This window comes from Musca vetustissima, unplaced genomic scaffold (genome assembly GCF_032173495.1).
Source record: "Musca vetustissima isolate MV318-11 ecotype Yass unplaced genomic scaffold, APGP_CSIRO_Mvet_v1 utg8556, whole genome shotgun sequence".
Classification (NCBI taxonomy): domain Eukaryota; kingdom Metazoa; phylum Arthropoda; class Insecta; order Diptera; family Muscidae; genus Musca; species Musca vetustissima.
In genome coordinates this window covers 194465-208917 of record NW_026881941.1, presented here as the reverse complement: position 1 = coordinate 208917, position 14453 = coordinate 194465, and the positions used below count along the sequence as shown (strand labels likewise).

At 33.3% G+C, this 14453-nt stretch overlaps 1 protein-coding gene across 1 annotated transcript in view; it reads right to left on the bottom strand.

The window, feature by feature from the left end:
* LOC133328036 (protein split ends-like) overlaps nt 1–14453 on the bottom strand; it is a gene marked incomplete at its 5' end in the record, with an annotated part of 120234 nt that overhangs the window by 76082 nt on the left and 29699 nt on the right. The window contains 3 exons of the mRNA XM_061536585.1: nt 9163–9368; nt 10283–10299; nt 10502–10681. Of these exons, the coding sequence (XP_061392569.1) occupies nt 9163–9368; nt 10283–10299; nt 10502–10681 (403 nt within the window). The remainder of the gene's footprint in view (nt 1–9162; nt 9369–10282; nt 10300–10501; nt 10682–14453) is intronic.

Genomic DNA, 14453 nt, shown 5'->3' with positions numbered 1-14453 from the left:
ATTTTTTTCGGAAAATGTATTCAAGTGGCGCATTGGAGCGTATAATTAATACACGAATTAATATTCTACATGCTTCTCGTATAATTATCTGTTTTCGTATTTCTCTGTGTTATTTTTTTCATACGTTATTTTTTTTTTGTTCTTAATGTGGGAAATGTGGTTCTATGGGTATTAGCGTGAAGTTGTAAATAATTCATATATATCAGTGAGCTAGTCATTATTATTCAATAGCATTCTATTGCCATAAAGTAATGATACTTGAGTTTGACTTTATTTGTCATTACAAAGCTGGTGAATTTAATTGATGCCAGCAACAACAACAACATTGAGGAAATATGGATGGATGGAAAAATAAGGCGTTTGTTCACAAACGATCGCAACAAATACGGTATTAATTAAAAGTTAAAATGCTGTACACTTTTGATGAAAAAAAAAACTAAAAAAAAAAACAAAATATAGAGGAAAATCAAAAAAATGACAAAAAGGTGAATGTTTTAGCTTAGTATTCAATTTGGCAAAAGATATGGAATTTTTAAAATTCAACGTATAAATTTTCGATGTATTCACGAAAATTGAAGCACTATACCCCTCAAATCGAAGAATACTTTAGTCGTGTTTTCCGGTCTTTTCTCTTTTAGCATTCATTCATTGTTTTTCACGCCATAATTAAATGAAAAAAATCATGACCTATCATTAGTTAGGATGATCTGATACTCTGGTCTTGAACTGAGTCTGATATCACCTAAACAAGGCAGACAATTTTCTTTATTGATCATAGAGAATCTTGGGCCAACCCATGAGACTGTATCGACTATTTGAGCTTTCGTTTCTACGTCAAATACATATACAGTACGCAGAGGACTGAGTCCAACAACTCTTGAGCAATGAATCAGATACAAATGTCCAAAATGTCCCGACACAATGAGTCAACTATGTTATTTTGTTTCGAATTTTAAAACCACAGTGTCGGTACTTCAGAGAGGTAAAAACACATCCTGAGATATAATTTACTATAACATAACTGCCTTGCAGAGTTCTCGATATTAGATATTTCGAATGTCTAATTCATGTTTATTGTTTGTTAATAATTTTGCAATCTTGTCAACCAAAAAATGTCCCAATTTCAAACTTTGAGAAATATAAATTTCAAAAAATAATAATGACATTCCAAATTGCATTTACTGCATGACATAGTGTCTGTTTAAATTTAAGCGCCTGTATCAAATGTATATTACTTAAAAAACTATATGAGCCCGTATTGACAATTTTATATCGATCAAAATTGAGTCTATATTGGAGCTATGCCAAAACAGTGACCTACATTGAAGATATTCTCTTAAGGTCCATTTATCCTCTGAAAGCTTGAAAAGCCTAATTATAGCCTCACCAGTTCTAAAATGTCCACGGGATCATGAAAATACCTAAAATGCGCCGGATACTTATATGAAGGCTAAGTCAAAGTATGAACTTATATTGAATTTTTTGCGAAGAAGTTTTTTGCCCTACAACTTCAGTCGTTCCGTAGCTCCATATTAATTAAGAGCCTTATTGCGATGTGAACAGACATTCTATCGCGATTATACTCTGATCAAGAATATTTATATTTTTTGGGTTCGCCGAAAAATATTTCGATATAGCTTCCTCCAAATTATCATCATTTTCTATAAAACTCCTTCCTTAGCTTTACCGGAGACAACTCTTATGTGACAACCACTGTTTAACACTCCGCACAGCAATCACGGCGATGATTAACACCAAGTGCTGAGTAATAATTGCTCAACATCATGGGAGATGGTCAAAACGGTAAGGCGAATATTGATTGCATTTATTGTTATTTAATTGCATAATTGGTCGGCATTGGGGCCTTTGAAGTTATTTTTTGGTGAATGTAGACATGCCAGCCAGCGCTGACATACACATACACACACACAGGCAGCAACACACATTTCAGCACATTCGGTGATAGATTATGAAATGAATTTTGAATGTTGGCTTGTTGTTGTTGTTCAAGTGTTAAGAATACAATCAACTGTTTTAAATGTGAATGTATCTATGTGTGTGTGTGTGTTTGAGTGCGAGTGGAACTGAAGATTTTTGTTTTGTGTGTGTTTTTTTTTTCATTTTCAAAATTATTTCATTTTGAAACAAATGCAATTTGTCTTGATTATTTGTCAGTTGCTGGCAGCTTGATGTAGGTATGGGTGAATACGAGAGTGTGGGCATTGCATGTCATGGATATTGAAGAACATGTTATTTTTTCGCTTTGAACTAATCATATTCTTCAAAAACAAAAATATATAATTGCTTTTTGCTGCATATATCCTATATAGATATTCTTCATTAAAGAAAAAAAAAGATTTCATTTTTAGATATTTTTACCAAAATGGTCATGTGTGTGCAATTTGGCGATCAAATGATAAAACAGATTTTGCTAAAGTTTACTGTAGGATGGGTGACAGAAAAAAACATCGCAAAAAAATTGAACAAACTTATATGAAAACAAATCTGGTAATTATTTTATTTTTTTCGTTACACTCTAATGTGAAAAAGGCAACATCTAATATTATTATTCGTTGTTAGCTATGCCAGCCATTGTGGCGCGCATATATTTTTTCGATTTTTTGTGTTGCTGTTTTTTGTTTTGTTTTTTGCAAATGAATTGACGATGTGTAAATTTGGCCAGGTCTTTGTAGTTATGCGAATCATTTCAAATGCAATAAACATTTGGCTACTGTAGAAAAAAAAATTTAAAATTATATCTGATCGCTACTGAATGCATTTGCTTGTTATGCTATGGCCGTGGGCAGGGCAAAACAGGCGGACGGGCGCGCTTTGTACCTTGTTCTACGCCATTTCCATGTACACACACACACACTCACAAATTTATAAATTATGTTCATGGGGTGAGTCAAAAGCGAGAGCGGTTTATTTGTAATCACATAAAGCCCCCATAGCGAATACGGCTGATCTTTCGCATTCATCAAAATGGGAGTGCTTTAATTGTTTGTTAATCAATTGACCTTAAAACCTAATCGATTAATGACAAAATCGAACGAACGAACGAACCAACAACAACAAAAGCAACAATAATAACATTAATGAAGTCAATTATTGTGGGTTGTGAAGAAGAATTGAGCTTAGATTCGGAAATGGGTAGGTTTGCTTGAAAGATGATAATTTGATATTGGCATATGTGGGAAAATGGTAAGTAAATGAACGGTTTGTTTTTTGAAAAAGTTTCTAATCGAATTTAATTTGTTTTTGGTGTCTGAGGTTCGTGCTAAAATTTCAAAATTTTGGGGGAAAATTGCGCAGGTGACTCAATGCTCGTGAGATGTTAAGACCCGGAAAATAAAACAAAGTTCGGTGTCTCACACGTTTTTGCGAAAGATTCTCTGACCAATATAGAACAATTTTTGCTTTTCTTATGTGATGTTGGACTCAGTACACGATAAGAGATTGATTCATCTTTCCTACACCCCAGGCTTTCAACTATTCTGTCGCTCCGGGTTAATAGAGAGTGAAACATTTTAATTTTTAATATAGGTTCAGTTATTGACACATATCCTCTCATATTAATATCAATGCCCATATCAGATGCTCGAAAACGATATTCAAGAAAAGATAAGAGACAATTTACAATGACCTAGCATCCATACAGAGATTCCAAACGATTTTTTAATATTTTGAATTTCTACCTCAGGGTAGAATTTCTACCTCTAATTCTGAATATTTTTTTCGTTAGTAATTTTCCAATTTTTCCATCCAAAAAATGTCTCAATTTGTAAGAAAAACACACATTTCAAATAATAATAATGACATTCTCATTTGAATAGCTTTCACTGCTGCATGATCGAATGATTTCCTCGAATTGGCGGTGATTTTGAGTTTTAGACATCACCTCGGGTGCAATCATCGATTCAATGAAATCCGCAAAAAAAAATCAACAATAACAGCAACAACAACAACAGCGACGTTTGTTCTTCTATCAATTACTGGTAATCTATCTTGTTACGAGTATTTTAACCAATTACTTTCATGTTGTTTTTTTGATGTTGTTGTTGTTGCTGTTATTATTGTTGCAAATTAATTGCCAACAATTATCATCTTGATTGTTGTTCGTTGTGTGTTTTTTTGTTTTGTTATTGTTGTTGTTATGTGAGATCACAATGGACAGAAAAACAAAACAAAAAACACACACACATACATACGTAGAGAAATAATGCCGCTTTTGAAATTCTGCTGGAAAAATGATGTGATGCAAAGCATGATGCTAGTAATAGTTAGCTTTACACGCTTGCTTTGCAAATACCTCGTCTATTTTTTCATACATATACACGGAAATATCATGCACATAGTATAGTGGACAGACAGCTAGTCGTCAGCTTGTAAGGGGAGAGTAAAAAAAAAAACAAAACCAAAAAAAAGTTTAGATGTTTTTATATAGGAGAAGAAAAAATGAAGTCATGATTGAGACATGACATGTGGCATAGTTTCAGCAATTGGAACACAAATTGGCAATTGATGCATACTAATCTAATTTTCTAATTTCGAATACCAAAGGCGATTTCATCGGCCACATTTTTTATATTGAGAGTAATGGAGAATTTCTAACGTTCTCAAAAAACTTGTGTTTCTGTTTTCATTTTGTTCGATTTCTATCGCCTGTTTCTCTTCCAACACCTACGTTATTGTAATTTATTAGCCCTTGAGTTTTCTTCTGTGGCAATCCGATAAAAAAGATCTCAACGTGACACATAAATAAAATGAACAATAAAATCTTTGTTTCATTTGTTTTTTTTTGCTTTTTCTAAAAAGAACATTAAATAATTAATTTTATTGTTTGTCGTGCCAGTGTGGTTCTTGTTGCTGTCATTACTCTATTATTATTACAATTATGGCTATTAGCAATTGAATTTTTTGCTGCTGCTTCTGTTGCTCCACAGAAAAAAAATAGAACTTGACCAATAAAATAAATCGTCAATTTGATCAGTGGACACCTTGCTCCCTCCCTCTCTCTCTCACCCACCTCCAATGCAATTATTATTAATTAAATGAACATATAAATACAAAAATACATAAAATTAAGACAACAAGACAATACATACATATGCATGTCTATGAGGAAACAATGCAGAGGGATTTGAGAGGTGTTGGTACAACGCAACATATCTATATGGTGGGTGGGTGGTTAGGTTGTGTCGTTTTGAAAATGCCAACATTTATTTATTTCTGTTTTGTTTTTTCTTCAAACAACATTTAAATCACAAATGGGCCCAAGGCATTTTGTTTTGTAATTTGTATTATTTACACATTCATGTATATATTTATTTCTTTTTGCATAATAATCGAACCATAAAATAATAAAAATCGAAAGTATCTATAAACGATTGTTATTTTGCCAAAGAGAATTTTTATGATAAATTACAATTACTGTTTTTCGTTGTTGTTGTTTTTGTTTTGTTTCAGGGCAAGCATAAAATTGAAATATTGTTTTCCGAAGTGTATGCAGTAATAATAAAACAACAATCAAATTGAAATCAATTATTTCCAACAACCTATCTAGATTCTATAATTAATGGTAGAAGGAATCAGACATACAACAAAAAATAATAATAATTGAAATATTTCGTTACTGCAAATTTTGAAATATATTTCAAATTGTTGAAATGATAAATGAGTGAATTATTCCGCAACATTTCTAACTTCTTACATACTTACATCGATAGACGACTATACTAATAGGCTACTGCGAACAGAAAACAAATTCGAAATCCGAAGAACAATTGAAGAAGTCGTTAAGTTCGGCCGGGTCGAATTTTTCTATCCTTTACCCTGAGGTGAACATTTAAAATACCTAAAATCGTTTGGTTTCTACGAGAATTATTATCATCTGTGGAAAACAAATTACCAAATAGGATACAGGAAAAAACTACAAACGTACCGAAAATGGGCGGTATGTAATGTAAATGTAAAAACAATTTCTGCTTAGGTGCCAAGAATCCGGAATGCCAAATAACAGTACCTTATGTTCCAAATAATCCAAGAGGATTATCCTAGGATTACAAAGTGCATTCCTGAGGGCATTCCTGAGCGAAAATTCACGGGGTCTTTATATGGGGATTATGTAAAAAAATATGTTCTGTATGAAGGTCTTACATCATCCAATAATCCGTAAGTCAAATTATAGACCCTTAGAGGCAATAATCAATAAATGGTGAGTTTGCTATATCGAGGCTATAGCAAAATATGCACGAATAATGATATTTTTGATAGAACGATTTACCGCCCAGTGAGAAGCCAAAATATCAAATTCGAGTCAATTCGGTTGGAGAAATTTTCTACAATCTATAAAATACCGAAAATTTTAGGGTATGGTGTAATGGAACTACATCAAAAGAATAATCGATATTGAAATGTGTGGAATCTTTGCATGATAAGCTATATCGAAATATTTTCTGCATGGATGTCTTTAATCATCCAAGAATCCGGAATGCCAAATTGTTGTACCATAGCTTCGAAAAAGCTCCTTGGACAAATAAAATTCCTATAATGAGGCGGATCCTACATAATGCAGAACTATACCAGAAGAAACGCCGTATTATTATTTTTTTTTTGGTAGGAAAATTTACTTCCGAAATATCAGAACCCAATTTAAGACCCAAAATATTGAATTCGACACAATTCAGGTAGAGAAAGTCTTAAACAAGTTAATTACAGAAAATTAAGGGCTTACCATAAATGAAGGAACTTCAAATCCTGGGCCGGTATTGTCTCCGGTAATTGTCTCCCAATAAAATATCAAATTACCGTTAATTCCATTGAAAAACATATTTGAAAATTTTAAACGTGGACCGATATTTCCCATTTTCAATCTCATGGACGAGGATATACAAACTTTTACAATTTTCGAAACCTTACAAATCGCTTTAAAGAAAATTTATTAGAAATGAAGACCAAGTCCTAACAATAACAAAAAAAAAAAACAGTTAACGCCCACACAACTGACTTTGAAGAGTAGCAATTTATGTCTGTTTGTAATATAATAATGAAGCTGAAACTGTGTTCGTATATTTGTAGCTGTTTGTGTGTGTGTGCCCTGTGTTCATTACAACGTAGGTGTCAAGCCAACAAATATTTTTCTAATGTAAATTAACCGAAAAGTTGAGTAGACCTTGAGCAGAACTGTTTACATTTGTGAGCAAGCTAAGACTATGGGTGTATGTGTGTGTGTGTACGTTTGTATATTATTTTTTTGGTTGGTAACCTTGGTTTTTTGATTAGATTCGTGAAAATCTACCAAAAACAACAACAACAGCAACAATACATAGACAATTTTTATGAGTCTCCAACATGGGTTACAGCAATGTCTGTCTGTCTTCTTTACAAACTCAAATGGGCAAGTTAACTGGTTACACCGGTAGGCTTATAGTCATTTTGGGGATTGTTGTTGTATTTTCCACACATACATACACACCTCCCCCCAACTATGTAATATCTCTCTATAACACATCGATTTAGTTTCTGCTCACGAGACATTTCTATTCTTCTTCTTTGTCTTCTTGTGACTGGATCGATACTATTGTGTGTATTTATGTATGTACGTGTTTATATGTTTGCTACATCAAATATAATAATCTAAACAACAGCAAAACTGTATGCTCTGGTGACGAAATATCAACAAAATGTTGTAAAAAATGTAACCAAAAGAAAAAAATGAAATTCTTTTGTATGCCCTGATGACGGCTGGGCTTCATTAAAAATTCACATAAAAGATAACAAAAATAAATTAAGCACGCGAGTTTTATATCATGTGGGTGTCGTGGGGCTTTGGGCGGTAGAAGAAGAGACACCGACAAAATATGTATATATATATATATATATATATATATATTTGAAGCTATTGATAGCCGTAGGAATTAGCTGTTGCTTAGTCTAGCTGAGAGGTATTATCTATTTAAAAAAATAGTCTAATCTGCTCATCCTAATTTCATGACCTATGTTTCAATCAAATCCATAAGTTTTATTGGTATTGGTGTTGTTCCATACCTCGAAATGTCCGTTTGAGGGCTAGAAGTAATTTGAAAATTTGTTATTCAAAAATCAAAAATTGAATCGGACAAACTTGGATGAATTTAAATGAATTATAAATACAAGAAGCTAATGAGTTTGATTGCGATTCACTCAAATTCGCTAATTACTGATAATGTTTCCTATTTTTTTTTAATATTTGTCTCTTTAAAATCAAATATTTAAATGACTCATAATCGTAATTATTCACTATTTTCTGCCAGCAGTGATCCAATGTAAATATTATCAATTTATCAAATATAAAAATATTTTGTTCATATACATCTATTTAAAAAAAACGCAGCAAATAAAATGACCGGTTGCTCGACGATAGAAGAAGGAAAAAACAAACATCTATCCTTCACCTTAATTTTTATTAAAACAATTTATCAAAAACAAAAAAATCTTTTCATTTGAAAATTAAAATGCGGCAAGAACAGTTTTGTGGATGTTCTAATTTTGTCAGTGTAGTAATTTTGTGTGTGTGTTTTGTATAGAGATGGCTATGTGTGTAAGTGTGTGTCTGATTATTTGTGCGTTTACATGAAATTCATGGCCTGCCTTTTAGATTTTTGAACGGTGGCGATGGCGGCATACACGCATTGCCATTACATTTTCAACGAATTATGTTTAGATGCAAAATGATTTATTGCCGGCACCGAATACTTTACAATGTATATATATAATGCGGACATTATGGCCATTCATTTACTCATTCCGACCGATAGACAGACGGACAGACATACAGATGGATGGATGGACTGCTTGCTATTCATGAACGCTAACGCCGAAAAGTGGCATTAATTTGTGTAATAGATGTAGCTTTGATATAACATTTTATATCACACAAAATAGCCTTTTGGTACAAAAGAAATTGGTGCATGACCAAATTAAAGCTGCCCAAGGCGGTCTTCTTCACACACAAACACACACACACCACAGAGTATGAGGGAGAGTGTCTCTGAAAAGACATTGCAGCTTCATTGCATTTCAATGCAAGCAAATGAAGATGGCTGTAATTACATTTCTATTACGGTCACTAATACTAGCACACATTTTATAGTAATAGTTATGTATATGTTTGCAACTTACCCTCTTTTTACGCGGTACATCTTCTTTGAAATCCACAACGATACCCTCATCGGACGTTGAGACAGATGTGGTGCGTATTCGGGCACTGGCCGAGGCATCATTTGTGATTACGCCCATATTGTGACCATCGTCACTTAGGGGCGGCGATGAAGATCCCGAACTCCATGAGGCCGATGAACTACCGGGACTGGAACCAAGCCATTTATCTGGGAAAAGGAAAATAAAAATATACGTATAATTAAGAACGGGGAAGTATTGTATTTGAAAAATTAAAAAATTAGCAGAATGAATATTTTTTTATGAGGAAGGACTCCATATTATTCTGCCAGTTCTGCACATATATCGACGCCTCCGAACCATAGTATGCTAAGTCTGAAAAGTGAGTTTTTCAGTAGAAGCTTTCAAAGTATGGAAGTTTCTTTTATCGTACGTGCCATGCTAAGTACATTTTTGCTTATAACTTTGGTTTGGATTGGACGATGATTACCAAAATTTCAGTGAATTTAAATTAAGGACCGTAGTATCTAAAAGCGTAAAGAACTTTAAAACATGCTACGTCTACTTAGCATACTATGGTTCGGAGGCGTCCATATGTTAATTTTTTCAGTGATTTTTAAAAAACTAAATTTAAGATCCATTTTTTTGTCATGAGACTAAATGTATTCGGTATGGCAACCACTTTAAATACTTTGACACTAGACTCTCTCAAATATAAATGGTGTATTATTAAAGTGTCATTTCATGTAATTGCAACAATTCATCATGACAGCTAATTTTTGAAACAAATCACGATGACAAACAATAGAAAGATTCTCATTCATTTTGAAACAAAATAATAATAATGAAGTCATTCGGCGGTAGTTGGGAATATTTCAATCATGAATATAAAAAAGACAGGGGAACTTTTTAACGAATAACAAAAAAAAATATTTATTCAAAATAAAACAAAACTTTGCAAATGTTGAAAAATTAATTGCACAACCTGCAAGAAAATGATTAGTCCTTGACGGTTCTCCAACAGAGCAAAATGTATTTGGTAAAAAAAATACTTCAGTGACGTTTGCCTCATACATATATTTCGGTTTAATATTGCTATGTTCCATGTATCTATGTATCTCACAGTATGAGGTTTTTCCCCTATATATTAGCTATATTTATAGAAATATGAATAAGTATTAAAAAAAATAATAATACAACTACCCTCATCTTTAAACTTTCAATGTCTATGTCATAATTGCTGATGATTTCATTGTCAATTGATAATTATTTATTTTTTTGCTTTCCTTTTTTCTTTTTTATTTCTTCCTCTTCTATGTCTTTTTCACATTAATCACATTACCCTGCTGCTGCTACTGCTGCTTTTAATGACCAATACTTACCTCCATTTTTGGGTGACTTTGGAGAAAGTGACAGTGTAACCAAAATCATGGCCGCATTATTTTCATTCATTTCCTCTTCATCGTATTGATCGCCACCATTGCATTCCGTCGTTGCACACGAAGGTGGACGTTTGCGTGAACTGGAAGAAAAAAGAGACGGAAGAGAAAAGAAACGAATTAGCAACAATTAAGATTGCTTAACGGAAATATGACACAAAAACAGAAAAGCAAAAAAAAAAACACACACACACTCACACACACATTTATACAATAATTGCATAAGACCAGCAGGTCATTGTTTATTTGGCCGCAAAATGTTCAAAAGAAATATTCTGTTATTTTATTATTTTTCTTCTTATTCTTCCTTTATTTCAAATATTTTTGTAATTAAAATGTGACCTTGAATAAGCAAAGAGACTTGTCAACAATGCCATGCCATGGCATGCCATTGTCGTCATAACAATATATGGCAGCTATTCTGAAAGACGATCACTTTGTTACGTCTCAACTCAATTAATGCTTGCAATTGCCTTTGGCCCCTCCTGCACACAGCGCCCCGCCTGTCCGCCCTCTTCTAACGGCAATGACATTTTCTGATGAATGGGTAACATGGTCAAGACGAATAAGCCATGGCATTCAGAAGGGAATATGTCAACAATACTTAAGCAATCGGAAGCAAAACATTTGTCTTTCAATTATTTTGATGAATATTTTTTGGGTTCATTTTTGGCAACAGATGAAATTTAGCTAAATTTCAGTAATCAGAGAAAATGTTCGTTGAAAACAAATGGAAACATGTTCAATATATTATTGAATTTTTCAAATATAAACTACCAGACACTGTGTCTCTTAGGCTACGAGTTTTTTATTAGGCCCTAGGGTGCACAAAGAGACAGAGAAGAGAGGTATTTTACTTCCACGAAAAACCAATGACACGCAAACCATTGGGCATTTCAAAGGAAAAATACCGGCACAATGACAAGGGAAAAGCCGACAAAAACAAAACAAACAAAAAATACAAATTCCATTAATAGTGAAAAATTGTAACTTGTTGTTTTTATTATTATTATTCAATATTCAAGGGAAATTCCATATTTTCAATGAATTCAAAACAATAACAACAACAATTTAATGTAATTTACCAGCTATGTGTTATGTTTTTTTGTTGTTGTTGAAATATTCGCATCGAAATATTATTGTGGGTGTGTTTAATTATAATTTTGTTATTGTTGTTCCTACTCACTGACCTTTCGCAAAAAATGTGTATTTGAATCATTTTTTTTTTTTTTTGAAAATAAAACCGAAACAAAGGCAAAAACACGAAACACAAATAAAAATAATCATTTAACCACAAATCTAAATTGAAATCTACTTGGAAATTCAGCTGAGAATGCCGTTATGACGAGGAATGTGAGGTCTTATAAACAATTGAAATGAAACCTCTATAGTTTTTAGAATATTCTCAGTCACATTTTTAAATCCTAATTTACATTAGACACTTTTAATTGTATCTATTCGGTATTTTGAAGATAAGATAGTTGATGGGAGAGGAAACCCTTTAACTCTCTCGCCCACAAAATCGTATCAAGTTTTATTAAATCTTAATTTTGTTAATTTTTTTTTTTTGAAAATTGTGAATTTTTGTATTCTATTCATATCCCTCATTTATGGTGGACATGTCTGCAGTTTTGAATGTTTATAAAATGTTCACTAATTATTTGAATTGTCTGCGTTTTGGTTCGTCTTCGATTTTTGTGCGAATTTCAACCATAGGCGATTATAACTGGCGACTTGTCGTGATCGGTGATAAGTTAAATTCCACAATTATTTTCCTGATTTGGAAAAAAAATTAAATTGGGGGTTTCACGTCCTGAAAGAATTTCCTATACTTCGTGAAGCCGATAGAAATCGATGCAAAATAGTTTTCAAAAATGTAATAAAACTTTGCAAATGGCTCACCTAGGAATCCACGTTATTTGAAATGTCCGCCCATAATTTTTCATTCAGTTATTACTGAATAAAATATACAGAAAAAATAATTTTAAAATGTTTAGATCTTCTTTAAAATGTCTATTCCAAAATGTGCCCCTAAACCTCTACATTGCAAATCTATCATTCAAAATTTATATTTCTGTAAATTTCCGTTTTCGTATAAGAATTTGCCGCTATTCAATCACATCCTCTCACTCACACTCTCCCTCTAGCTTTCACACCGCCACAACAAATTTTGCAAAGTATTATTTACGTTTTTTGTTTTGTTTTTGCTTTTGACAAACTGTTGCTAAGCAGGGTTTGGCATTTCCATAACTAACCACCAGCCATCTAGGCAGCAGCAGCAGCAGGCCGTTAGTTAAGTCAGCCAACCAAACAACCAGCCGGCCGGCCTCAATTGAATAACTCTTCTTTTGTATGTTTTGTTTTTGTTATGTGGGTTTCGGCATTTACCTCCTCCACCCTCACCCCTGCCCCTACTCTCTTGCTGTGCTGTGCAGATATTCTTTTCATTTCTTGGCTGTGTGTTCTAAAAAATCTACTGTGATGACGTTACACTGACATTTACTGACGTACTTAAATTGTTTGGTGTGCGCTTGAGTAAGTATATTTATATCCACACATTCACACATAGATACATAGTTAGTGGTATTGTCAGCAAAATTTTTGGGGGATGGATGGGTTGGGTTTTCAATGCCAAGCACCAATACTATTATATATCTTTTTTGTTATATCTCCACCCCGTTGTTAGGTGCGCGTGTGTGTGTTAGTGTGCGAGGGCGGTATTGCCTTGTCCATAATATTTTGTTTTGTGTGTGTGTGTGTGTGTAAATATAAGATAGGTGTATAGCGGCGGAGCGTACGTCATAATAGCCACACAGAATATTCATTCACTTTTTCATTCTGTTGCTGTTCATGGTGATGTTGTTGCTGCTTCTAATGATGATGAAACCTTTCAAATGTTCACAAAAACAGCAACAACAACAATATCTATACCTTATGGAGAGTGTTCATTTCATTAGAGCATTGTTTCCTTGTGTCCGACCGAGCGACCACTTATAGCTGTTGTTGTTTTTGTTAGGAATACAAAACAAAACATGAAAGAGTTGTTGCTCGATGATGATGATGACGATGATGATTCATTCAATTCCTTAGTTATTTATTTATACAAAATGAGTGCTGTTGTTGTTGTTGGAATTTTTTGCAATTCATTTGAATGCTCCATTTTTGTGTTTTGAGGTTGTTACAGCGGAATTTCATGTTCGTGATAAATGCCGCAGATACCATTGTTGTGTGGCAAAGATATAACTTTGTGTATATTGTGCTTTATTTTATGGAGGTCGTTGTTTCGCCTGAATTGTGGACTTCCCCATTAAAAAATGTTTACTACAAAGGGCCTGGGTACGTATACTTAACATAAGGTCCAATCAAATTTTGTTAAGCATACGCAAACGAGTCAGTGCATAACCTTGACATAACCTTCTTGTATACAAGTATATCCTTCATGGATATTTACAATGTGTCTCTCTCACCCCTCGATTTAGCTATAACATCTACAACCTGCGCATTGCCTTCGTCTGCGTTTTGCCATTATTTGTGTCTTCCAGCAATTGTAGATAAGCCATAAATTTATTCCAAGCTTTAACAGCTTCAAATGCAAAGAGATGAAGAATTGTGTGTCTGGGTGTGTGTGTTCACTTTTTGACAAAGTTCAACATCCCTTCAGGCTTTATGTTCAGCAAGGAGAAGAAGAAGCAGAAGTATTTTATATTGACGCGTCGTCGTCGTCTGATACTTGGCCAACATCAATTCTATGCTCTCAATTCAGTTAATATTCATTATTGCTTTGCACAGTCCTTTGTGTTGGAGTTGTTGTTGTCGTTTCCTTTAAGCGCCAGAAAAGAAATCATTGAAAGCAGC